The sequence below is a fragment of the Rhamphochromis sp. 'chilingali' genome (genome assembly GCF_963969265.1).
Source record: "Rhamphochromis sp. 'chilingali' genome assembly, chromosome: 16".
Classification (NCBI taxonomy): domain Eukaryota; kingdom Metazoa; phylum Chordata; class Actinopteri; order Cichliformes; family Cichlidae; genus Rhamphochromis; species Rhamphochromis sp. 'chilingali'.
The window spans coordinates 22521366-22547058 of record NC_137943.1 but is presented as its reverse complement, the minus strand read 5'-3'; the positions used below and the strand labels follow the sequence as shown (position 1 = coordinate 22547058).

General features: G+C 40.2%; 2 protein-coding genes across 3 annotated transcripts in view; both read left to right on the top strand.

Moving 5' to 3' along the window:
• The first annotated feature begins 5531 nt into the window (after positions 1 to 5531).
• On the top strand, positions 5532 to 10759 carry LOC308413137 (vimentin-like). The gene is made up of 9 exons (XM_080907956.1): positions 5532 to 6166; positions 6446 to 6506; positions 8247 to 8342; positions 8611 to 8775; positions 9371 to 9496; positions 9691 to 9911; positions 10030 to 10073; positions 10150 to 10232; positions 10330 to 10759. The coding sequence occupies exons 1-9, from the start codon at positions 5640 to 5642 to the stop codon at positions 10369 to 10371; spliced, it is 1365 nt and encodes a 454-aa protein (XP_080764082.1). The 5' UTR covers positions 5532 to 5639; the 3' UTR covers positions 10372 to 10759.
• Positions 10760 to 13455: 2696 nt separating this feature from the next.
• pde1cb (phosphodiesterase 1C, calmodulin-dependent b) overlaps positions 13456 to 25693 on the top strand; it is a 117944-nt gene continuing 105706 nt past the window's right edge. For both annotated transcript variants that reach the window (XM_080907780.1, XM_080907779.1), the window contains exon 1: positions 13456 to 14130. In XM_080907780.1, the coding sequence (XP_080763906.1) occupies positions 13857 to 14130 (274 nt within the window). In that variant the 5' untranslated portion in view covers positions 13456 to 13856. The remainder of the gene's footprint in view (positions 14131 to 25693) is intronic.

The window sequence follows — 25693 nt, the reverse complement described above, 5'->3', positions numbered from 1 at the left end:
AGTGAACATTTTCATTTCTGAGTTTTTACTTTTTTTTTTATGTGCCTTCTTTTAACACCCACACTTTGGGTGTGAGTTGAAATGTTGTATGTACAGTCAATATTTAACTTACATTGCTATCTCTATTAAAGGTGTACCTGTGTTTAAAGCCTGTGTTTACATGTTCACACGTCCACAGTGGAGAAGTTTTGGGAACAGAAGAGATTATTTTTGGTGGTTTTATTAGCCTGTCTACCACTCTATCCATCGTCTAATCAATCACCCAGTCAGTCAATCAATCATCACATCAGTGAGTCAGTCCATGAGTTTGTCAGCTTGATTTTTAAAAAGATTTAGGTGACAAACGCCTGTGGGATGTTATTCTCTCAAATAGAAAATTGACTAATGTAGCCCAGTTATAAGTAGGGGTTAAAAAAGGCAGCTCAAAAAATATACACTCATCCCTGTCTCCTCAAAATACTTTCAGGGTTGAGTTATAAAATAGTGAAAATAATCCTATTTGTGTTGAGTGCCTAGAAGCATCTCTGGGCTCTGGTGGTATTTGACTTTGGTTACAACTAAGTGAAACATGTGAATTTTGAACGAGCCGTAGGCTTACATTACTCCGTTTATCCTCTAAACTATTAAAAGATGTACTTTAATAGACTGATTTTGGATACAAAATTGTTATCTACTGGTTGTTGTTTTAAGTCTGTGTTTTAGTCCGTGTACACTATTTGAGTCTCACTCATCCTCGGGCAGGTGAAGGTGCAGAGGAGAGTGCGAGTCATCTGCAGCTGTCACTCGGTGTCAGCAATGGCCCCCTGATGCAGTCAGGCATATGCAAGTGACACTTGATGTGATCGTCATTGACAGGCTAGCTTGTAATATGCGTGACCAGAGGGATCTTATCCTTGAAACAAGTCTGACCAGACGGCTGCAGGTGGTAATTTGAACAGGGATAATTCATTTCGACATTTACATGCTAAATATTTGACAGACTACACATGATGATTTTATGCTAATGTGAAGGGAGAATGCTGGGAAATCCTATTAGTGTGTGTGGGTGTTTCCGCTCCCTGTCCCTGTGCCTGACCCTTCCCTGCAATCACACACACATGGACACGCACATACACACACACACACACACACAAGCACAGAGTGAGACAAAGAAATACAGAGACAAAGAGAATGGGGGAGAGAGGTCTTTACAAAGTGACCATTCTGGATACTTTCCAAGGGTTTTGTCAGTCACTATGGAGATTTGGAAAATAGCCCTTGCACTTTAATTCCTCTGTTGTTACCATGGTTCAAAGGTATCCAGTGGAAGCGAAATGAGCACACATGCCTGCTCTATGTGTTTTGCTTACCATTGACAGAAAAGATCCAGCTTAAAAACAGCAGTAAAACAAGCAGTATCGCTAAAACTGATAATGTTCAGTACTGTGCAAAAGTCTTGAACACCCATTATTTTTTTATATGTTGCTTCTAATGGAGCCAGACTTTCTTTTAACTTTTAAAGTGTTCTTGGTGAATAGTTCTACAGGCATTGTGAAGGTCTTTCAAAGTTCTTGAGCCTGACCGTTTTCAGAGGACTTTTGGTTTTGTTTGTTCGGTTGTTAAGTCACTTAGGACTAAACTATAAATCACTCAAGCATAAAAAAGACCCTAAACTGGAGAAGTGACAGACAAAAAAATCTACACCAGATAAACAGTATCTGCTAAGTTATGTCCTGAAGAAGTAACTGAAAATTCCAGAACCTGACCTCACCTGATCCATCTACTGTTCGCCGAAGCCTCATCAGAAATGGACTCAGTGGAAAGGTGCATATCAGGAATCCATTCTGAAGGAAGGGAAACAGGGAGAAAAGGCTGAGGTATGCCTAAATACACAAGAACTGCTATGAAAATCAGTATCAGGTCTGATGGAGTACTGAATATAAATTGGAAATGTCAACATTGAAGCAGTGTGGGATCATCTTGACAGAGAACGGAACAAACAGCAGTCAACATCCAAAGAAAAGGTTTGAATGTCCTTTAAAAAGCCTGGAGAAATATTCCTGAAGACTACTTAAAGACAAGACATACATATAAATGTCCTTGTTTAGGTGGTGTTTGATGTGATTTTTTAACTCTCTAAGAATTAGCATTGACCACATGAATCCAGTTTTAAACAGGCTCTACTTTCCCCCACTGATGATAACCTGACTCTCACACTGACTTGACAAAAGCCCACAGAAGCCCCTGCCGTGGATTTACAGCCTTTCTTTCTCACGTTAAGATTTATGACTGTCTGCTCTCTGTGCATTAACTCATGTGCAGCAAATACTTTGTGCTCAGATTCTGCCTACAATTAATCTGAGCGGTCATGACCCGCAGAGATGCTGACCAATTTAAAAAGACCAAAGGAAAAAAAAGAGAGAGAGACTTTTTGCAATCTTCTCACCACAATAACTAATTTTCACAACCTTATAGCTGAACACATCACTTATGTCCTGTGAGAATCGATGAACAGTGCAGCCACTGTCTCCACTTTAGTTCTGCTAAATAATGTTGGGGATGATCACTATGGCTACTGGTGCGCACGGGTTTGTGATTCACCATCATGGGAGATAAAACAAAGGGTTCCTTTTTGCTTTTACCCTGCAGTTTTGAAGGGACCACACCCAGAAATAAGATTGAACTTATCTGTTGCCCTGCGCCATTACAGAGTGACTGACTCTGACTGATGTCAAGTCTTATTTGATTCTTTTTGTACGCCTCCTTTAATTAGCTCCCCCGCAGGGCTGTTGCTTTGGAGCAGAAAAGCGGAATCTCAGCAACAAAAATAAAAAGACCAAGCGATACATTCCCAAGAATGGGAGCTATTTGGCCCAAACTGTTGCACTGTCAAGCGCCGTGCTACACACAATAATTACGGCCTACTGTCTGCATTCTCTTGATGCAGTTAGGTGACAGATCAGCAATACACAATCCCTGCTCTGTTTGTGTCAATCCAGGCCTCCTCTGTCTCTCTCTGTGGCCAATACTGGCAGAGCGGGATCATAATGGGCCTGGGAGCAGGAATTTTCATGGCCCCCACCCTGTTTCTAAGTGAGCGTTGATCATGTGAATTTACGTAGCTGCTTTTGGTAATGGGCTTCCACTGTTTTACTCAAACCATGGCCTCATGTTTGCATGCTCAAGCACCACAAACTGCTTCAGTTATTATGCTTTTGCCTATCACTTCTCCAGTTTCAAAAGTTTGGAATTGAACTTTTGAAGTTCTCTTTAGATTTTAATGTTTCACTTTAATACTAAAACATCTGTGGGCCATATTGTACAAAATCTTCCTTGATACCTTTAACTGCATTTTGCCCTTTATGCTGGAAGTTAACTGGAAGTTTCCTTATTTGATTCGTCCTTGCATGTCTTTGGCAAATGCCCCTTTGTAAGATTTGATGCTTCTTTAAATCCCATGAAAAAAAAGCAAAAATTTAAATGGCTCTCGATACAGATCTGACCACACACATAAACTTCATCAACTTTACAAAGATTTGTTTAAAAATAGAAAATACTTACACAATCTCACTTTTCAGGATAGGATTCAGTGACAGTCATCTTGTAACAACACAACATGAATGCTAACTTAAGAAATTAAAAAAAACTGCTCCAAAACCCCCAAATCAGTATCAAAATTGACTTCAAAGCAGTTCACGTCTCATACTGTGATTTTATTGGATTTGTTTATATAATTGCACAAATAAAGAAAAGACAAATAATTATTAAACAGAAACGTGGGACTGCTTTCTTGCACAATAGCTTGCACAGGATGTTTCAAAAAATTTGAAACACCCTGTCTCAGAGTGATGCTGAAAAAATATTTCATGCATTTCTACTTTTCTATTGAGTAGTGTAATTTATTATTATCAGGCTATGCTGAAAAACTCCCCAAAAAGCCTTCAGTTGATGCAAAATGCTGCAGTGAGAGTACTGAAGGGACTAGAAAGAGAGAGTATATTTCTCTATGCATAGTACTCCACAGTACTGTATCACCTCAAAAGAACACTCCCTGAGTCTGGCTCTGCCTGAAGCTTCTTCCTATTAAATGGGAGTTTTTCCATCCCACTGTCACCAACTCTTTCCTCATAGGGAGTCATCTGATTGGTGGGATTTTCTCTGTATTGTTGTAGGCTCTTTACCTTATAATATAAAGCACCTTGAGGTGAATGTGATTTCATGCTATAAATATGAATTGAATCGAATAAAAAAAATATTGACCCCTGATATTGCTGATAATATACATACATAAAGCTTTTCAGTGCCTTTCAGGTTATGCGCCAGAGTCATGTAAACATAGATTCAGATGATTCTTTCTCATTTATCTGCACACTCACTCACATTATTTTCTGCACATTCAAAATCAAAATCAAAAAGCAAACATTTTGTGTGTTCTGGTAATTTATTCAAAATGAGAGAGGTGAAATCCAATTTATACAATCACCATTTACTTCTTACTTGATTAACTCGCACAAACGTCGACTAGAACATCTGTGCAAAGTCTTAACAAATATGGCACAGATAAGGACTATGAGAATAAACCAAAAGCTTTAAACAGTCAATCTGCTTAGGCAAAGCCAGGCTATAATTTGAAGTTTGCGTCACAAAGATCAAACAAGCTCACCGAGTAGCTGGGTTTATTACTGCACAGTCATATCTCAGGGGCTGCACGCCAGCTTCAGATAACCGCAGTCACCCTCACCCGCAAGCCAAAAATCTGAAAGTCTCCCTGAAAGAGATATTTGTGCATTCAGTCTTATCTAGTGAAAAAAAAGTCACTAAAACCAATTTGATCTCTCATCTTGGACTTATTTTATGTTTACTAAAGAGCAGATAACGCTCAGCAGCACCAGTGCAGCACAGTTGGGAGGTGTTAGGTGTCATTGGCTCAGCTCTGCTGCCATGCGTCTCTCCTCAGAATCACTGAATCTCAGCAAGTCAGCAGCACTGCAGCACTGACAGCCCTGTGCGCTGAGAAGGGCAAAAGACAGAGGAGGGGAAAGAAGGAAAGAGCTTTTGGACACAAAGATTAGTCCTTACGGAAATATCTCATTATTTTCGTTGCATTTCAGTCTGAGACGAGGGTGACAAATAATACACCCCAAACAAAAGCTTCAGGAATGCAGCAAACCTGCCAGTATTGAATGACTTTGACTCATATCCCCCAAGCTCTCTGTTTTTCTCTCCTAGGATTAGTGTGTGACATCATCAGACTTGTTCTTTAAACCTGAAAATCATTCATTGTGATGTTTGGTGTCCCAGTAAAAATGAAGATGAGCGTTAAAGTTCGGGCAAACTTGGTGAGAGTAGTCTCAAATGTGTGCAAAATCTTCAGGATCAATATCTTGGACACAACAGCACAATCCAATTACTTTAGGCTACTGTATGCGAAGAGTTGGTGTAAATATCTGCGAGTCTGACAGGCAAATATGTGTGCTCTGATTTGCGATTGGATTCTCAATGTGCCACTCAAGTCACTGTTACGTATTTGCATAAGGAGGAGACTATAAATGAGTAACGGTTTAGGACACGCCTTCCCAGGCGCTCTTCGCAGATGCTGATAGAAACAAGATATATTCCAGATCGGCGACAGTGCTCTAGTACTTAAATACACAAACAAGATGGCCTATAGATCAGGTCCACATTCCTCTTACCGAAAGATGTTCGGCGGGGAGAAAACCGCCGTAAGGTCCAGCTACTCGAGCCGCCAGTTTTCGATCCCGGTGCGCTCATCCCGGGTTTCCTTCGGGCTCTCCTCCACCCCGACCATATACGCGTCGAAGACCCAGAGGCTCCGGAGCAGTGCAGCCATGCCCCGGCTGGCATCCGAGAACTTGGACTTCTCCTTGTCTGACGCCATAAACACCGAATTCATCACGAACCGCACCAACGAGAAGGCGCAGATGCAGTCCCTCAATGACCGCTTCGCCAACTACATCGAGAAGGTTCGCTTCTTGGAGCAGCAAAATAAGATCTTGCTGGCGGAGCTGGAGCAGCTGCGGGGCAAAGGGATGTCCCGGGTCGGAGATCTTTACGAGGACGAGATGAGGGAGCTGAGACGCCAGGTGGACCAGCTCACCAACGAAAAGGCCCGCGTGGAAGTTCACCGGGATAACCTGGCGGACGACATCGACAGGCTGAGAGAGAAGTAGGAGGCGTGGCACTTTTCTGTCCTCAACTCCATGTATTGTTTCTTTTGTTGTCTAGAACTGTTATTCAGCTCTGGTACATTACATAAATCTTTATTAGTTAGAGCCTAAACAGACTATGTATAGAGTGAAAGTATGTAAACATAAATTCTTACCCTGCACTGCGCAAAAAGTTGTTTTTCGTGCTTAAAGGAGAAGTAAATGCCGCAAATGATTTTTAAGTGTATATTTACAGTGGCTGCTGAAATAAAGGTTCTGCTTTATGCCTTTCTTTGCAGGTTGCAGGATGAAATTTCCCAGCGGGAGGAGTCTGAGGCAAACATGCAGGGCTTTAGACAGGTACAGCTCTACACTGGTGACAGCAGCCAAAAACTGCAATAGATGGACATTTTGAGGGTGATAAAGAGAAGTGTCTTAGATCTCAATAGCAGACCTACAGTGCCTCATATTCTCAGCTGTTTTTGGTTAAATTAAGGTTTAAGCAACCAAACTGATGGAAAGTGATGTGAAAGTAATCGGATAAACCTTTATCCTTAATATGAAGATTAACTTTCTCATTTCTTTTCTGGGTGATCTCTCTCTAATTATTGCCCATGAGCTGTGGAGACAGGAATGCACTCTTCTGATGGCACAACAGCAGATTCTAGGCATGATCAAAATAGCTGTAGAGCAGTGACTGACCCTGGACTGGTACAAAAGGCTAAGTTGTGACTGTTGAGTTAAATCAGGCCTGCAGCGAGAGGAGATCTTTTTAAGTCTGACTGGTCACAATGAATGAGCCGGACACAAGGGCAACAACAGTGTGGCTCCAATGTGGTTATCAGAGCGAGAAGACAAGCCACCATGTGATCCGGCTGTCTCGTTCTGGGAGAGCATCAGCACAGAAAAATCTCACTTGTTATGGTCCTGTCAGAGATTGTTCCGTATCACTGGTTTTCACAGGGATGAGTCATGCAGACAGTTTCCAAAGGTTGTCATGGAATAAAAAGGTGAAAAAGAAAGTTGTCATCCCACCAATGTAGTTTAAATGTTAGACTCATGATGATTATATACCTTTTAGGACTTGCTTTAAGTGATAAATACGTTACACAGTCATGGCATTGTCTGTGTGAATGGGAGGAAGGAAGTCCCCGTGGCTTGCCTGAGTGGCACACTGACAACAATGCAGAGCCCACAGCCAGCTCTTGCTCAGTCAGGCAGACAGTCACTCTCTCAGCCTTGGGCTTGTTTGGGAACCCCTGCTGAATAGCACACTTTGTTTGTGGCATTAGTGCAGAGGCAAAGCTGCTTCATTTGCTGATACCTCAGTTGCCAGCCTGCCAACGCCCCAACAAAGCCATGGTGCCACAGCCAGTCTGTATGTATGATTAAGTATGATAAAACAGAAGATGGCTTTATGAACTTTATTCAGTAATGTTATAAAATGATAACAAGCCAAATTAGTTACCAGTAGGAGATCTGGAATTCTACTGGAGAAAACTGCAAGGGATTGCAGGTTAGGTTATTAATAATCTCTTTAATAATTTGTTGTGGTTCTGGGTATTCTCCAGTACTAAAAATTTCACTCAATTCTGTCCAGCCTTTTCCCACACACAAAGATTGTCAGGCCAGCAGCTATAGAGGTTCATTGGTTTGTTTTATTGTATAAGTGAGAAAACTCATGCTCCATCTGAGCTCAGGAATCATAGAGCAAAAGATAAAATAACTGTGCCAAACAAATGTAGATGAGGAAAAAGTCACTTTTCTTCTTGAACTTGATTATAGTGCTTATGTGAAGTATTTGAGCAAATGTCTGCCTATAATGCAGCTGCTGAATTGTATAACGACACGAGAAAACACCTACTCATCTGTTAACAACGTCTGCAAGGACATGTCATGTGCCCACAGTTGATTTTCATTGGATGCATGTGTTTGTGACCTTAATCAACCATACAGTGGGTCATTTTGTGCACTGGATTGTGTGAGGGCTTTTTACAGCATGTGCACAACAGGGTTTTTTTTCTTTGTCAGCAAGCACATTATGCATAACTCATGTCACCTTCACAAGTCACCTTATTAAGAGTCAGTGTTATCGTACAGGATGTAGACAATGCTGCCCTCGCCAGACTGGACCTGGAGCGGAAAGTGGAGTCACTCCAAGAGGAAATCAACTTCCTCAAGAAGCTGCATGATGAGGTAAGCCTTCCTTTTTTGTTGCCTAAGCTAAATCGGTCTACTGCAGAATCACTGCACGTGTGCAGCCTGAGAGGAAAAAGGTACCTTTAGAAAAACTGGGCCAAATAGTTTGAAATATTTGTTAATCTGCTCAAGCGCCACATCAGCAGGGTTTAGTTTCCAAAGCTTTTGTAAGTCTTTAAGGCTAATTGCACAAAAGCATACAAAATAACTGTTAAAAAACGTTCTGTGCTAACTGTATAAACTGACTCTGCTGAATTTGCTACAGGAAATGTTGGAGCTGCAGAATCAGATCCAGCAGCAGCAGCATGTGCAGGTGGACATGGATATAGCTAAGCCTGACCTGACAGCGGCTCTGAGGGACGTCCGTCTGCAGTATGAGAACCTGGCCTCCAAAAACATCCAGGAATCAGAGGAATGGTACAAATCCAAGGTAAAGGCATTTTAGAGAAGCATATCTAACCAAGCGCAGTAACGTGAACTACACCTTCAACTCGTGAATTTTTTATGTTTTTATATTCATAACATCACCATGTATCTAACCAAACAACAGAACAAGTAAATATTAGGCTCAAAATTTATCAGGAAGGCCATTAAAAGACTAACAAGTGTCACTAATGTTTCTTTGTATTTGTTTGACAGGTAAAAAAAATAAGTGTTTGCTAACAAATTCACCGTATAAATGCAACATCATTTGTCCAAATTATGTGATTAGTCTTTCTTATCTTAAAAACTGATTATACATTAGAATACTGAGAACTAGCAAGGTATAAGCAATCCTCCTTCCTGCCGTTTGAGCACTAGTGGAAAGTCAGTAACCTTAAAAGTGCCTCAGAGCACTGGTGCCACAGTGGTAATCCCTGCAAGGCTCTGTCGTGGCTACATCTTTCATAATTTACACACTTTATGAAAGCTGCCGTACTCCCATCTCCTTCAGCCTCTGACTCATCATTTATTGAAGAGTTGATTTCTCATTTTTTCCTTCTTTTCCTCTGTCTCTCCTCTCTGTTTGTCACTGTGATTGCCAGTTTGCTGACCTCACTGAAGCTGCAGCCAGGAATAATGAAGCTCTGAGAGTGGCCAAACAGGAGTCCAATGATTACAGACGCCAAGTTCAGGCACTTACTTGTGAAGTGGATGCCCTGAAAGGAACTGTGAGTTTCCAGTTTTTGGCTGCAATATAGACGATACAGAATATATATAAAAATATTCAACATTTGTAAAACTGGAAGCAAAGGGGGAAACTGAGCACAAGTTAAGGAAATAGAAAAGCAGAGAGGAAAATATTTCTTTTTTCTTAACTTTTACTGCAAAAGTGTATTTTGTTCTGTCTTGGCTGCCATCCCAGAATGAGTCCTTGGAGCGCCAGATGAGGGAGGTGGAGGAGAACTTCTCCTTGGAGACGAGTGGGTACCAGGACACCATCAGCCGTCTTGAGGAGGACATTCACAACATGAAGGATGAGATGGCTCGTCACCTCCGCGAGTACCAGGACTTGCTAAATGTCAAGATGGCTCTGGACATTGAGATTGCCACCTATAGAAAGCTGCTGGAAGGAGAGGAGAGCAGGTGATGGGAGAAGCATTTTCTGAAATGCATTAATCTGTAATACAGATATGAACACTCATTTGATTCAAGATTCAAGATGCTAATCTTAATTAGTGAGCTGTATTTTCTCCGTCTGCAGAATCTCCACCCCCTTGCCAAACTTCTCATCGCTTAACCTGAGAGGTAAGATTCCCCATGCTGATTTTTACAGTTGGAATTACAGTTTTTGCCAGTTTCTAACGATACTTCTCTGTCTTAGAAACAATGGTTGAATCCAAACCACTTATCGAAACCACAACAAAGAAAGTTCTCATCAAGACCATTGAGACCAGGGATGGTCAGGTAGAATACGCTTAAAGAGATCTTTCACTTCATACAGGCACATACAGATATATCCCTGCTCATCGCTTTTTCTCTCTTCATCTGCTCCCTTGTTCAGGTGATCAACGAGTCGACCCAGAACCACGATGACATGGACTAATAATGTCCTTGTCTTTACCAAACCACCAACAAAAAGCAATAAGAAGAAACACATTTCACTCGGGCTACAAGCAAGCAAACAAACCAGCAACACACAAAAAGCAAACAGCTTCGAGAAGTGCCTTTGTATGTGGTGATCCAGTAAGCCTGTTAGTTGACACAGACTGTATTTTGCTTCCTTGGCCGCAGCAAGTATTTTGTCACAGTTGTTTAGACACAATAATGAAGTCAGCACAACACAGCAGTTCTCACTGAGGCCTACAAAAATCTATCTTTGTAACCAAAGTAGTATTTTTGATCAATATAGCATGCACTTACCAGAAAAACTGTATGCTAAAGATGTCACAATTGCCTGTATGCAGCAATAAACCATGAAGACTGTTACTCGCTACTGTGCACAAGGTGTAATACTTGTAATACTGCAGTGCATTATTGTTATAAAGTATAAAAATACTTTATACCTAATGCTATACATATAAAGAATTGCATGAAAAACAATCTCTTTTATCTGATTTTAAGTAAATCAAACTGTCAAAGTGTCCTTGAGGCTAAGAAGCAAACTTGAATAGTAAGTTTGATTAAAAATATTTTTTGCAAAGTAAGTTACGGTAAGTTAAATTATGCTTCTGAAAATCAAAGTAAGACTCCAAACATAATAAACATACTTGCTAAATATTCATGCTAAATATGTGCGGGATAGGGACAAAATAAAAAAAAAATAACCCTAACTATTAGGTTGTTAGTTTAGTTAATTTATTCCGCATATGTTATGCACATTTGGATGCTTCCATGTCATCGCTTAAAGAAGAACCTTAATGAATTCATTCAGCTTGGCTTCAATAGAACACAATGAAACAACTCAATCATTGAGAGGAACATTTCCAGTATTTGTGCAATTTGTTGTGTTTAAACAAATTGCACAATTGTTTGTGCAGTTACGTATTGATGGACAGTTATCCCACACACTAACTCCTGTGATTGTAATGCTGTGATAATTTACTACTGCCTTACTGAACATAAGGTTTCCTCTCAGGTCGTGATGATTTGGTTATCAGACAAGCAGTATTGATGGAGACATTATATGCCTATAATGTTTATCAGTGACTATTTTACTAAGGAGCTTCATCCAGAGACAGTTCATATTCAGGGGCTTCAGTGAGGTCTTTGGATTCAGCTAATCACACCCTACCACCTTTGTTCTGAAAGTATTTACACATGGAAAAGGAATCAGTGTAATGGAGACAGCTCTCAGTATACTAGAAATACACAAAAGTTAATGATATGCAATAAAGCGAAGAAAGAAAACCCCAGTGACCTGAGCAAATAGCAGCATAACTAAGGGATGGTTTAGGTTCACCTGAAACAACCCAAACTATAAGCTTTGTGAAAAAATAAAGTTTTACTTTGAATTTTAAATGTATGAATGTAAGTCGGGTATTTGTCTTCCAAATCCAGATTGAGAGTTTGTGCCATAGGGGAGGGGCCTAAAAGCTGAAGGCTCAGCACGTAAGCCTGCAATCTGAGAGTGAAGTCCTCTTAGTTACTATACTATGGTAACTATAGTAACTATAGTATAGTGCTGTAGTGCCTGTAACACATAATAGAGATATTTTTAAGCATAACAATAGTTTTATTTTTACTTTTGATAATCAACTAACGGCATTTATTCCATCAGGTACCACACAGCCTATTGGCCTTTTAATATAGTAAAATCAAATTAGTTAACACAATGTGCCTTTGGAACACAGGAGTGACGGCTGCTGCAAATGTGCTTGTTAATCCCTGCATGTGAAAAAATCTAATTATTTCATTAGTCGATAAAATGTGCTTTTCTGTCAAAAACTGGACAATTTTAAGTGACCACAAACATTTGAGGGGATAGTTCATTCAAGTCGCTGTCACAGTTCCAGTGGAAAAATACATTACAAGTTTAATTAACACACACCTGGGCATATATCAGGAGTATTTTAGTTACTGTTGAAACGTTTTTCAAGTGATAAACAACACAGAATATGATAAACAGAGCTGATCTGAATAGATCGGAGACAGAAGAAGCTCCAGGCCACTATGACACAATTCAACTCAATTCAGTTCAATCCAGTAAATACAATAGCATCTGAGATTATTTTGTCAGCTGCTGTTTCCAAAATAAAGAAATAGTATTTGACTAAACTTGTAAGCTAAGGTGGACTTCTTTTTCTTCTTCTGCTTCTTCTTTTGTACTGTTTTAGGCTCTGAAAGAATAATTAAAAATCTAAAATTATGTGACAGTTACATGTCATCTGCTGATGAAAGTCATGTGATATGATCAAAAGCTCTGGACTGGTTGAGATAGGATCAACTATAACATATATGAAGTAAATATAACAAAACTACACACAGTTAATCTTAAAATTAGACCTTAACATTTAATGACACATTTTAATTTATGAAGTGTAACTTAAGGATCATCTACTTTAATGTTTGGGAAACTACACTTTTTTTCTTACAAGTGAAATATAATATTCTGTACCCCCAGGACATATCTGGCAGGTATAGTTACTTCAGACTGGGATTTCAGGTCACCTTATAACATGAAGCTGTTAACATCTCATTCAGCCACAGTGTTACATAATAGTTTTTCAACGGGGTCAATGTGGCGCAAGTATAATGAGGTCAACTGATTTCAGTGCATTAAGTACCCAGACTCCTGCAGCAGACTTTTTTTTCACTGTGACACTGATGCTTCCCTAACCATGTGTGTTGGTCTTCCATCACAAACATATAATATGTTTGAATAAGTGTTAATTTCATCTTAGAAACATAGTTGGTTACTATGTAGCTTATTTGCACTTAAATTAATTAGTAAAAGTTAAACTTAGTGTAACAATCATTGCCCCATGGTTCTAATTAAAAACTGATAGAAATGCTGCTGCAAATGTAATACACAAATAAATAAGTAAGTACATCGCCTACTTTTTTTAACTGCTGTTTGCCAGTGATTGAGACAACTGCACCCCTCTTCCCTCCGGTTAATAATTGAAGTAGCCAGGAACTACAATTTCATTTTCTTGACCACGCCCAAATCTCGCGATCACTTTTCGCAGATAGGACTAAAGTCGCCTGTGACGAAGGGAATCTACAGGTAATTTGTGATGATGCAATTAACATTTATGTCAGCGCAGCTGTTTTAACAGCTCGGGATACCTTGCTGGTTAATTGTTGCCGCTTGTTTTCGCCTCCCTGTCCCGGGAGATCCGCGCTTTTGTTGACAGAGGAGGAACTTTAGATGACGTGTCTTTCGGAGGAAACAGAAAACGAGGAAGATGCAGACACGGTCCGGTCAAAGTGCGGAGTTTTCTTTCTTTTGAATGTAACTTTACGATGAAGTCCCAAGCTTACAGCTGAAGTACATGTTTTTCACTGTTGGCCACTTTCAACAGGTTTTGGGTAAAATGAAATTCAGAGTAACCGTTTCCAACTGAGACGTTTAACTTTCAATTAGCGATGGGTTCGGTGACTTCTGCTCTAACTAGGACGAGGAACGCGTTGGTGAAAGTCGGCTCAGAGCCGGAGAACCATGACCCGGAGAGAAGCCAGTCCGCTCCGGAGTCAGACCGGGCCAATAGCAAAGACAGGAAAAGGGCAACACGGTTCAACGTTTCTAACCAGACCGCACGGCAGAGCTCCCGGCAGTCGCTGTCCGAGGTCCTGAGCAGACAGGACTCCGACAGAGCCAAACAGAGTTCAAAGAAAAAGGCTTTCGAGAGTCCACAAAGCGGTGAGTTACACAGCATGCGATTGCTTTACGACATAATAGCACATAACAAGGAGAAGTTGTGGAGAACAACACATACTAATGCCACTTTAAGAGTCACACATAGTACAGTTTACCCAGTTATATTTATGCAAGTACACTTTAACTTCTCCAAATTTCACACAGAATTATTTTGCTTTCCACTTATTTGACAACTACAAAACACACGGAGTTTATAAAAGAGAGCGCTTAATTAAATATAATATATATAATTATATTATATAATATAAAGTTAGACAGCAGCTGGAGCCAATCTATATAGTGAGTTCTGGATCTGAATACTTCTTCTATCACTCTTTAAGACACAGAGAAGCACAGGTGGAAGTAGTGAAATTAATGATGGCTCAGTTCAATTAAGAGACCTAATGAGCCAGGTGTACAATAGCAGAACCATTTGGATGCTAATTTAAATTGCAGCTGCACTTATTAATGTCATTGATTACACCTGTGGTTTTCTTGCCAAAAGGTAATCTTTGAGAAGGGTCGAGTAACACGCAGCAGATGTGGAAGTTTTTTAAAACAAGCAGTGACACAAGATAAATACTCCACATAAAGGTCTGGCATTCAGGGTTTTGCAGCATGACTTTCTAATAGGACTACTGTGAAAGGCTTATGTCATTAAAATGGTTTTAATAATAGTTATTATACAATTTCCTCATGCTTCATACATTCACCATAGCACTGATAGTGGCCATTTTGCTTCTTCTTTGGAAGCGTTAGGTTCATCTTGTATTTAATAATAAGTATCTAGAGCTGTTCTTAGAAAACCACTGACATGCAGTAATCACTGAGGTTTGGTCATGAGTGCCATGTACTGCACACTCTGTTGAAAGGTGGGAATGATGTTTTGATGAATGCCAGTAAAAGTAAGTGACCGCTCCATAGATCAGGTTAGCTATTTCATTAATAGAATTTCTCAGGTTCATTTCATGTGAAAGCAACATCTCTCTGTGTGTGGTGTGGTGTGGTGGGGTGGGGGGGGGGGGGCATCCTGGCTTTTGTGTTACTTTATACTGCAGATGTCTGTGGTTCATTTCATGGATTTTTTTTTAAAAATAGATGAGAGCAACTGGTCACTTCAGAGGATCGTGTGAATATCCTGCTGACAAAAGGTATTCACCGAATGAATGCTGAGCTCTTTGAAGACCAGGCTCAATGCAGCATATCTCCACTACCAAAGCATCTCTTTGATGTTTGAGATGCCCCCCCGACTGAAATAAACAAAACTAACAGTCCTATCATTTTATGTTAACCCTGCAGTTTGGCAGTTGTGTGTTTCAGCTGAGATATACAGCATGCACAAATGTACAAAGTCTTGCTGAAGCTGCTTGTGTTGTCTGGTTAATGCCTACTCAGCTCTGCAGACGAGTGTGAATCTGCATCTTCACCTTGCTCTACCGCTGCCATCTCCAGTTACAACTCCTCGCATATCTGTCCTCGAGGGAAATTCCTCTCCCTGGTTGGCTCCTTAAATATCACCTGTTTTGGGTAGTTTCCATGGCCATATGACAGTGTAGACTCCCGCTGAGTTTCCTTCCTGATCCCCAGTGACATTTATGTGTGCTGAAGAGTCTCCTGCCTGACTGTGCACTCAAGTGCTACCTCCTGAGGGGGAAAACAAAACAAAACGCACACGGCAAAAAAATAAAAATAAAATAAGCACCAACCTTAGTATCATGCTTATCTGGTTGGATCCCTTCAGTATCAGAGTGCCTAGTTATAATGTTAAGGGACTGCAGAGGTTTTATATTGGGTCTTTAGAGCATGGCTAGATGAGACCACACACAGACAAACACACCCTATGATTAATATGGACACATCAGTACCAAAACAGCTTTTACCATTACTACGCAACATGTGTTCCAGGAATTATTTTACAGCCAGTCATACAGTCACGTGCATCTGATGTTGAAGAACTGCAATTACCCTTCGGATTTTATGACTAGCACAAAAAATAGGTCATAAGATTTCAAGTGGTGTTAAAGGGGGTGGAGCTGCTGTTGTAGCATACATCAGTCATATTACATAAAGGAGTCAAGTTGCATTTAAGATTGTAGGTTTTAAAAGATTTAACGTGATTTGTAGAAGAGTAGCAAGAAATTATTGACATGTTTTTATCCGAGATTTTTTCTTCATGTGTTAAGATATAATGGAGATGGAGAGATTTCGCAGGTCTTTCCTCCCCACTGCTGTCAGACTCCATAATAAAGACTTTAACTGATCAAGCACACACATCCATACATATGCAATAATACCAAGTGCAATAATCCTTTCTGTCATCGTTGTATTTTTACTCAGTTGTATATAGTATTTGTATTCTATTTTTATCTTATTGTATATTTATTTTATTTTATTCTATTCTGTACATTTGTGTACTGTATTTATTCTTATTGTATTCTAATTTTTGCCTCATAACTTTTGCACTGTCCACTTCCTGCTGTGACAAAACAAATTTCCCACATGTGGGACTAATAAAGGTTATCTTATCTTATCTTAATTTCATTCCTAAATCCACATAATCGGACACTTTTCTGAGCAGCGTGAAAAAAGCTGATTTTCCTATAATGACATTCTAATTAAAGAAGAAATCACTCGCTTCCAAATGTAGAAGTCCATAAGTAATTACTGTGATATATTTTTTTTGTTTATGGACAAGAAATTCTTGGAAAATATAACGCTTTTATTTAACTTGAATGTGGCCTTTAATTTAAATGTACACTCGCCTACCACTTCATTAGGTACACCTTGATTGTACTGAGTTTGACCCGCTCTTGCCTTCAGAACTATCTTAATTTTTCATGGCATAGATTCAAAAAAGGCCTTGAAACACTAATCAGATATTTCGGACATATTGACATGATGACTTCACACAGTTGGTGCAGGTATGATTATGAGTCTTCTGTTCTCCCACATCCTGCTCTGTTTTTCAAGAAAACCAGTTCGAGATGTTTTGAGCTCTGTGACATGGCGCGTTATACTGCTGCAGGAAGTCATCAGAAGATTTGTACACTATGCTCATAAAGGGTCAGCAACAATACCCAGTTGTGCTAAAAAATGACCTCCCACACCATTACACTCCCCACCACCAGTCTGAACTGTTGATACGAGGCAGGATGGATTCATACTCATATATTCTGACGCTGCCATCTGAATGTTGCAGCAGAAATTGAGACTTATCAGTCCACACAATGCTTTCCAGTCTTCTCTCGTCCACTTTTGGTTACAGCCTCAGTTTTCTGTTCTAGGCTTCTGTTCTGCTTTATGTCATGAACATGCTTTGTGTTCATCAAATGCTTGTCTGTATGGCTTGGTGGGATTGAGTGGTTGCTTGCATTATTGTTGCCTTACTATCACCTTGAAGCAGTCTAGCCAATCTTATCTGACCTTTGGCATCAAAAAGGCATTTTTACCCAGATAACTGCTGCTTACTAAAAATCTTCTTTTCTCTATAAACCCTAGAGATGGTTATTAAAGAAAATCCCGGTAGCGCAGCAGTTTTTGAAATACTCAAATCAGTTTCTCTTAAATCATCTTTCTTCCTTGTTTTGGTGGTCATTTCGACCTTCAGCTGGTCATCTTGACCATGTTTGCATCATAGTCGCCACTATGATATCAGCTGATTTGATATTTCCATTAATGGGCAGTTGAACAGATGCACCTAATAAAATGTCTGGGGAGTGTATGTTCTAATCTTTCATCCTCGCAGCTCTGTGTCACTGTTGAGTGCAAGGAAAAGATGAAGAGAGAAGGGATTAATTAGGAACCACAGACTACTTTACATGTAGCTGATGTTCAGTGGAAAAGTTAGCAACACTAAACTGTCATTGCTCCCCACTGTGCATCTAATGTGCATTTATCTGTATGCAAGTGTGTAAGTCAGGGAGGGGTATTCACATTAAAAAGTGGTGTCTCAACTTCACACCATTTGTGGTTTAAACTTTTAATAGTCAGTTATAATCTCTCCTTACTGTCTCAAAAGTATTAAATGGTTTAATCAAAGCTGTTTGCTGTTATTTAGTAGGAAAAGCAGTAGTTAAAAAGTATCAAAAAATTCTGTCTGTTTACTAACTCTAGTTTTAAAGTATTCAGTTTAGTATTTGATAACTATTAAGCAAATATTAATTTTTGTTTCTCCTGCCAACACTGAGGATTTTTCGGTCATGCAGTCCAAATTCTGCTTCCTTTGTGGCCACTGCTCCACAGCTTGCACAGTCTGCTCTGTCTCCAAATTGTGAAGAAACTGGACGTGACTTTTTCATAAAGTGCAGAACTGCTGTGGTTTTCACGCTGTGTCCATATAACGCAGATTAGTTGCTTTGGTCTGTCGGCGCAATGATGTCTAGGATGTGAAAGATGTCTGCCTCTAATCAAAAGGATTATATTTGTTTTCCTTGCTGACCTTACTCTCACCAAACTAGTTTTGCGTCTTTGATATGGAACCATGCTGGTGCAAAAATCATTAGCTAAAATGGTGGACTCTGTTTCTTAAGACTGCTTTTCCTTGTTCTCTTCAGGGTCTTGGTGCAGGAGAAATCAGATGACAGCTCATGGAGCTCTCTGTTTTGTCAGCTCATTTCCCTCAGCTTTGCAACACAGGCTAACATTACCCTTAAAGGTGCCTCTAATGAGTATTTAGCAGGGGAAAAGACAAGCTCCCTTGCACCCAGTGTGTCTTAATTACATGAGTGTGTCACTGTGGTGACAGCGGTGTTGGGACTGACAAAGTGTATGTCATTCCGCATCTCTAATGAGCTTGTTTTTCCATCTGATCGCACAGTTGTTGTCAAGAATTGTGATGTGCTGCTGGGACAGATTACGAAATCGAAAAGTTTCAAAACTGATCAAATAAAATGACGGTAAATTTGAAGCATCTAGAAAAAAATCTCATGCAATTATAATTCAGCAAGTAATTATATTGATTTTTTTTTTTTTTTTAAATCATCATATATTTTAGTTATATACAACGAGACACACACAGAAACAAAAAGTGTTTCTTTTTGGGTGGTTTTGTTTAAACATCAATTTAGTACAACAGACTGCTTTTAAGCCCTTTAGTTTGTCCCCAGCTTCCCTTTATCTTCACCACTAATTAAAGTCTTTGAGTGATGGCCTGTCCTGTTGTTTGATGGCCTGATCAAAGGTTGAGCAATAGTTCATGATTAATGGACATCAGCAAAGCAAGCAGGTGTGTTTCTGTTGTCAACAATCCACTGTACTACAGGTCTGCTAAAAAGAAGAAAAAAAGTTTATTTTCACATAATCGATTGTAACAAACCACGGCAGACCTGATGACATGTTCATGCTTTTCAGCATACTTGATTATTTCACCACGGTTGCTGTACACACTCGGCTGCAGCTCTCCCGCTGCCAGCCGGACACATCACCCACAATAACAACAACACTCAGGACCCAGTACTACTTATGCAGAGCGGCGTGATGAGCCGATGAAGGTCCGGTGCGTCAGCTTCTCCATGCATACGTATCCAAAAAATCATATCAAAGCTGAATTAGTAAAGTAGAACAAGCACTGTTGTGTGTGTGTCTTGCACAGTACTTGCATACAACCAGGACATCTTTGGTCAATTCAAATCTCATTCCATACTATGTGTAATAAAAGAAACATACTTTTGGAGTATTTGTTTTGCATTTTCTTTTTTTGTACTTGGACTATTGGAACAATATCTGGTTTTGTTTGTTGGAGCTTTGTAATGTTGTCTTTTTGCATATGTGTATTTGGCTGAGATGACAATAAAATTAGCTTTGAATTAGCTGTCCATTAAAGGCAAAAATGTCCCAAATAAATAATCTTTAAGAAAACAGAGCTAGCAATATTAACCTTTTGTCTTATTTTGTGCAGTATATATTTTCAAGGTCTTCCCGTTGCCTAGTGATAGTGATGTCACCCTAATAAAGACCCTTAAAAAATGGATCTTGACAAGGATTCAAAGCAGTGGTTGTAGAACATGCTTTTTGAATTGTCCTATACGTAGGACATTCTTATTTGATTTTTCACTCATTCATACACAATACATTCATTTGCAATTCATTTCACCATAAAGAAAAAAATCCTGCGATTATTTGGCTACACGCAGCAAATGGCGTAGACAATCAAACCCACACAACCTGTGTGGTTATCAGAGTAAACGTAACACAATACGCACCCAGTCTGGTTTACAGACTGGCTCTCGAGAAATCATTCACATCCACATTATAAAAAATATGAAAAATGATACACAATCAGTGATTTTTTTTTTTTTTTTTATCCAGTAAAAATTTGTAAAAACACAAAAATGGTACAAGGTAATGTAGAGGTATCACAAACCGATTTAGGACTGCTATTTTACTGGAAACAAAAGAGTTTTTGGTCCTGTTACACCTTACTCTTGGTGTTCTGTATCTGCAGCCTGAAGGAAGCAGTTCAGATTCTCTGTGCAGGGGGAGAGTCTGGCTCTCAACAATAGCTCTGGCCTTTCGCGCTACCTGCTGCTCATATACAGCAGGCAGTGTGGTCTGTGGGAGACCTGTAACTTTACTGGCTACTTTCACTTTGTTCCTTTTCAAGCCAGGAAATAGCTGAAAATGGTAAAACTGATTCAATGAAAGAGTTATCATAATTCTGTTGACGTTGAAAACATGCAACTTCCTCAAAAATGTGAGGTGTTGCTAGCGCTTCTTGACCACTGCTTCCACATTAGTGTCAAATTTTCAATTATTATCAATGACCATTCCAAGCTATTTATATTGTTCCACCTGTTCAGTAGCTTTACTCTTGATGTTGCTCTGCAGTCGAGGGTGAGGGGGCTTTCTGAGACTGATCACCACGTCCTTGGAATTCTCAGTGTTATTCTCAGTATTTAGCAGACTAATGATGGCGGTGTCGTTGGCAAATTTAAGGATGTGTCTGCTCACATGCTGGTTCCTGCAGTCGTTGGTCTATATGTTACTTTGTTTAGAGTTGTGCAATCTTTATCTAGAAATGATTCAACTCTAGCTCTCTCTCCTATATTTTGCCTCTTTTTCCTGCAGCACCCTGAGGCTGGTTCTACTGAACTTTCTTCCCGTTAAAAGGGAGTTTTTCCTTTCTGCTGTCGCCAAGTGCTTGCTCAAAGGGCTTTTTGGGCCTATATCTAATATTTTTGGATCTTTATCTGACAATTGAACCACCTTGAGGTGGCTGTTGTTTTGAATCAGTGGTAGTAGTGACAATAGCAAAGCAAAAAGTGGCCAGTAGGTGTCAATGTAGAGAAAGCCTCACTTTTCCCATAACCACTTTTAGGCTTCTTTTATGGTGGTTTGTGTCTAACGTTTGAAGGATGTATTGAATTATAGACAGTTAGAAAGCAGGTACATTCTCTTAGTGTATTCACTTGTTCACTGTTAATGTATTGCCAGTATTTTGAGTTACAGATTAAGCACTGCTGTAAGTTAATTTTGTGCTTGACTGATGTTTAATTGTTGTTTCCTGGAGTAGGGGAGACCGGGGATAGTTGTAACATTTTTGACATTTCTGTCTGTAAATTGAAGCTCTTTTAAGGTAGTGGATTCAAAATGTAATGCAAAGTATTTTCATGTCTCTGCTATTAAATAGTGCAGCTATTTTCTCTGCAGAACAATTACCCATTGCATGGTATGGTCTCAAACACGAAGAGTGAAATGTTACAATTAACCCCATAGTCTGGGTTAGTTGTAACATATCCTGGGGTAAAATGTAACACAATGAAATAAGGGTACTAAGAAAACATTAACATGTAATCTTTGTTTATTCAACACATGAATGCACTTAGAGCCATTTGTGTAGCTGTGTGTGTGTGTGTGACAGAATGCAGAAATCTAACTTTTGAACATATTCCAACCCCCCAAAAAAGACAAATTATGGAAATTTCTGCAACTGAATATTTCATTAATTTTGGTTGGTCTTCCTTGAGTTTGGCCTCATTGGCTCAGTGGGCATTATAACCTACAACTCTTGCACCAATTTTGAACATAACAATGAAGCTGAAAAAATGTAGCTGTTCACCAGCATCGCAATTCCATTTACTTTTTATCATGGCTTACCTTGGTGTGGTTTGCAAAGTGCTTCAGAAAGATGAGGAAATCTGTTTCTTGCACCCATCCTGATTTATTTCCACTACCAGTGCTTCCTGCTGGTCCATCTCTGACACAGTGGTCTGCATAATGTATGTGTGGGAACACAAACAGTGGAGGAATTGTGTTGCCAATGGCATTAACCGCATATACAAAAGCGACCAGTGAACCTCTCTCTGCTGATGTCGTTGCCCCAACTTGTTTAATATAAGTTAAAGTAATAGTGTGGTAAGTTGTAACATCTGCATTATTGTTACAACTAACCCAGACTGTTGCTGTTACAACTGACCCAGACTCCTATAGCCATGAACTAGCTAACATTACAGCCAACGGCTAAAACATTAGCACTAAAGACCTACACAGAATATATCCCCATAGACATACAAATAACACAATTTAAGTTTGATGAGTTTAACTGCAAAGCAGATAATGCTATTACAAATTGAAATAAAGTAGAAAAACTTACTTTTTGGCATACAAATTACTTTTTTTCGTGTTAAATTGTCTGTGTTTGACAAAATGTGCTGATTTTTCACATGTGATAGCAGAACTGAATTGGGCATGCACAGGATGAGTCACATCATTTGAAACTTAGCCCTGATTGAAGAAATTGGAAGTGTTACAACTGACCCACGTTACAACTATCCCCGGTCTCCCCTAGGCCTAGTTGCTTTTTTGTTTTCTTTATTTTTTTATTTTAATGTGATTCTCTGTTCCTCTCTCATTATGACCTATTACTTTTCCATCAGTCATTTCAGGGTATATTTAACCACTTGTTCACTTCCATCTTATCTGATTACCTTCAATCATTTACTTCAATTGAGAGATTATTTGAAGGACACTGATGAAGCTACATGGCAAAACGTCCAACAATTGTAGGAAGTAGGATAACGATTGGCTCACAGAATGTGGGCCAGTAAAATATTCGGTGAAAGTGACAATGACAGAATTGATGTTGCCAGTGTGGGAAAGCAGAAGTGATTTAAAGAATATACTAGCAGCCTGAATTCCCATGAATGCAGCCAGATGAGTGAATACAGCGCTACCTTGTTGAACACAGGCATATTGTAAGCTTCATTACTCAAGCTTCCTAATCTAATCTCCTGTGTCCTGTTTCTTAAGGAGGTAACATCAGCATATACAGAAGGAGCTATATCTTTACTATTAACAGTTCCTTGGAGATTAATAGCACTTCATACTGACCCCTAACCTGCTCCTTCTTCAAGGTCAGCTTTACCCGATGCCCGTCTTTGGTCCAGTTAATAGTCTGCGTCAGCTCTTGAGGTGCACACGAGATATCTAGTACCCCTGTGCTCCTGATCCTAGGCTGCACTTGAGCAGTCCAGCCTACATGCTCAGCCTCCAGGCTGCTTCCATCTTCTTAACTTGAACTGCCTGTCTGCTCTGCTTCTCCTGGTAGACCTCCAGAGTGGTCTCGCCTGCCTTTTCCTCCTCTCAATACCCTGTCCTCCCTACCTGCAACCCACCCACATAGTGGCCTCTTATGTCTGTTGGCTATTTGCCATAGTTCTCCAGTTTCTCCTTGCTCTGGCTGCCAGTTCGATCACCTACTGTTGTGAGCTCATTTGTATCCCAGTCTCAGAAACATGTATCCATGTATCCACCTGCTTCTGTCTTCTGTTCTATCATTAGAGACTTGTCTTCCATTATGAATGTTAACTATGCTCATTCCAACACATTTTTTTTTTTTTTTTTTTTTTATTAAATGACATCAGAAACAGCAGTATGCGACATTACGTGATGGCAGAGCTTCAGTTCATCCTTTGTCATTTTTTTTTTTTTTTTTTAAATAAATAGGACAGGGGGAATGAATGAGAGAAAGAGGGGGAGAGAAAGAAAGAAAACCAAAGGGGAGAAGAGACGGTGAGAAGGGGGGGGAAGAGAGAGAAAAAAAAAAAAGAACTCCTGGGTCACCTGTATGGAGAAAAAAAAAAAAAAACAAACAAAAAAAACAAACAGAGGAGACAGCAAACAACAAAGAGCAACATAATAATAGAGAAAACAAAGCACCATCACAATAAACTAGCTAGTCATAGATATCAATATTTACTAAATAATAAACGATATTGTGCAGCACGCAAGATAGACAGCGCACAGTGTGCTTTGAGGCAGCAGCCAAGAAAGCTTTAGTCCGTGTCTGTGAATACCCATGTGTGCATACCTGTGTGGATCAGCATGCTTGCATTCCAAAGGTTTCTCCATGTAATGATCTGCTAGGGAGTGTGGGGGGGCCACAGCCCCGTCCTCCAGGGTGTGAAGCGGGTATGGAGGAGATCAAAACTCCAGACATCCAGAGGCCCCCAGAACACAAGAGACCATGGAAGACCAACAGAGGGGCAGCCGCGCCACTGTTCCAGTAAGAGCCGAGGAGAGTCCCAGATGAGGGCTCGCCCAGCAGCCGCGGAGCAGAAGTCAGGGGGAGTTGCAGTGACGCGCCCGTGAGCTCCGCCGGCCCCCAGCTGTGCCTGAGTGACCGAGCCCCAGGCCGAGAGGCCGGGGGCACCCCACCTCCAAAGGGGCCCGAGCGAGCCCCAGGCCCCAGGCCCCGACAAGCGGCCGCCAAGGAGTGAGCCGGTGTGTACCCGGACGCCCACCCCCAGACACAAAGAACCACCAACACACCGACACCTGAGGGAGTCCGCCACCGGCAGGGGAAGTGGTGGTGGGTGGAGATAGGCCTCCAAACCTTGGAGGGCCTGAGGTGTCCCCAGAGAGGTGGCGTCTGATACCCAACCTGACATATAGACACAGACATACAGGCACACACAGACACAAACATCCATTCCCACCCTCATGCTCTCATATGCACTCACTCCACACTCAACCAACGTGGAGACAGACATAAAGAGACGCTGTACACACAATCACACTCCCCAAGCGTACTCTACAAACCGGGTCTAGGTACCCTTGCCCCTGGAGGGGGGAATTGCACCCAGACCCAATTTTTTTTAAAGAAATTGTGCTTTTTTAGTATACTGGGCTCATAGAGTGAGCCTTTCCCAAAGCGTTCTTTTACTCTTGTCATTCCAGTACAGGGTGATTAGATTTCTTTTTTTTTTTTCTTGTAAAGTCTTCTCGTTATGTTAGACTTGGATAATGATATGCCTACTGCCTGAAAAATGTTTTCCACTTGGCTGGATGCTCTGAAAAGATCCAGTAATCATCTACCAGCATCTTTTTCGGTGGACACATAGGCTACAGAAGAAAACACTGGTGTTTCTAAGCTCAGAAGTGCATTCTTTTGTCAGTAAAGCAAAGTGTTGATTTGGCTCCTCCTATGCTATCACTTTGATTTTGTTTTTGAATGAGAGGAAGAGAGGTGTAACAGTGAAGCTGCAAGGAGTCAAGATAATGAAGGTGGATGAGTTTAAATACCTGTGTCAACCATCCAAACCAGTGAACAGTGTATAAAAGAGGTGAA

Coding starts and splice junctions, on each gene's coding strand:
- LOC308413137 (XM_080907956.1), top strand. CDS start 5,640: ATGGCCTATAGATCAGGTCCACATTCCTCTTACCGAAAGATGTTCGGC. Junction 6,167..6,445: donor ATCGACAGGCTGAGAGAGAA/GTAGGAGGCGTG, acceptor CTTTCTTTGCAG/GTTGCAGGATGAAATTTCCC. Junction 10,233..10,329: donor TTGAGACCAGGGATGGTCAG/GTAGAATACGCT, acceptor TCCCTTGTTCAG/GTGATCAACGAGTCGACCCA.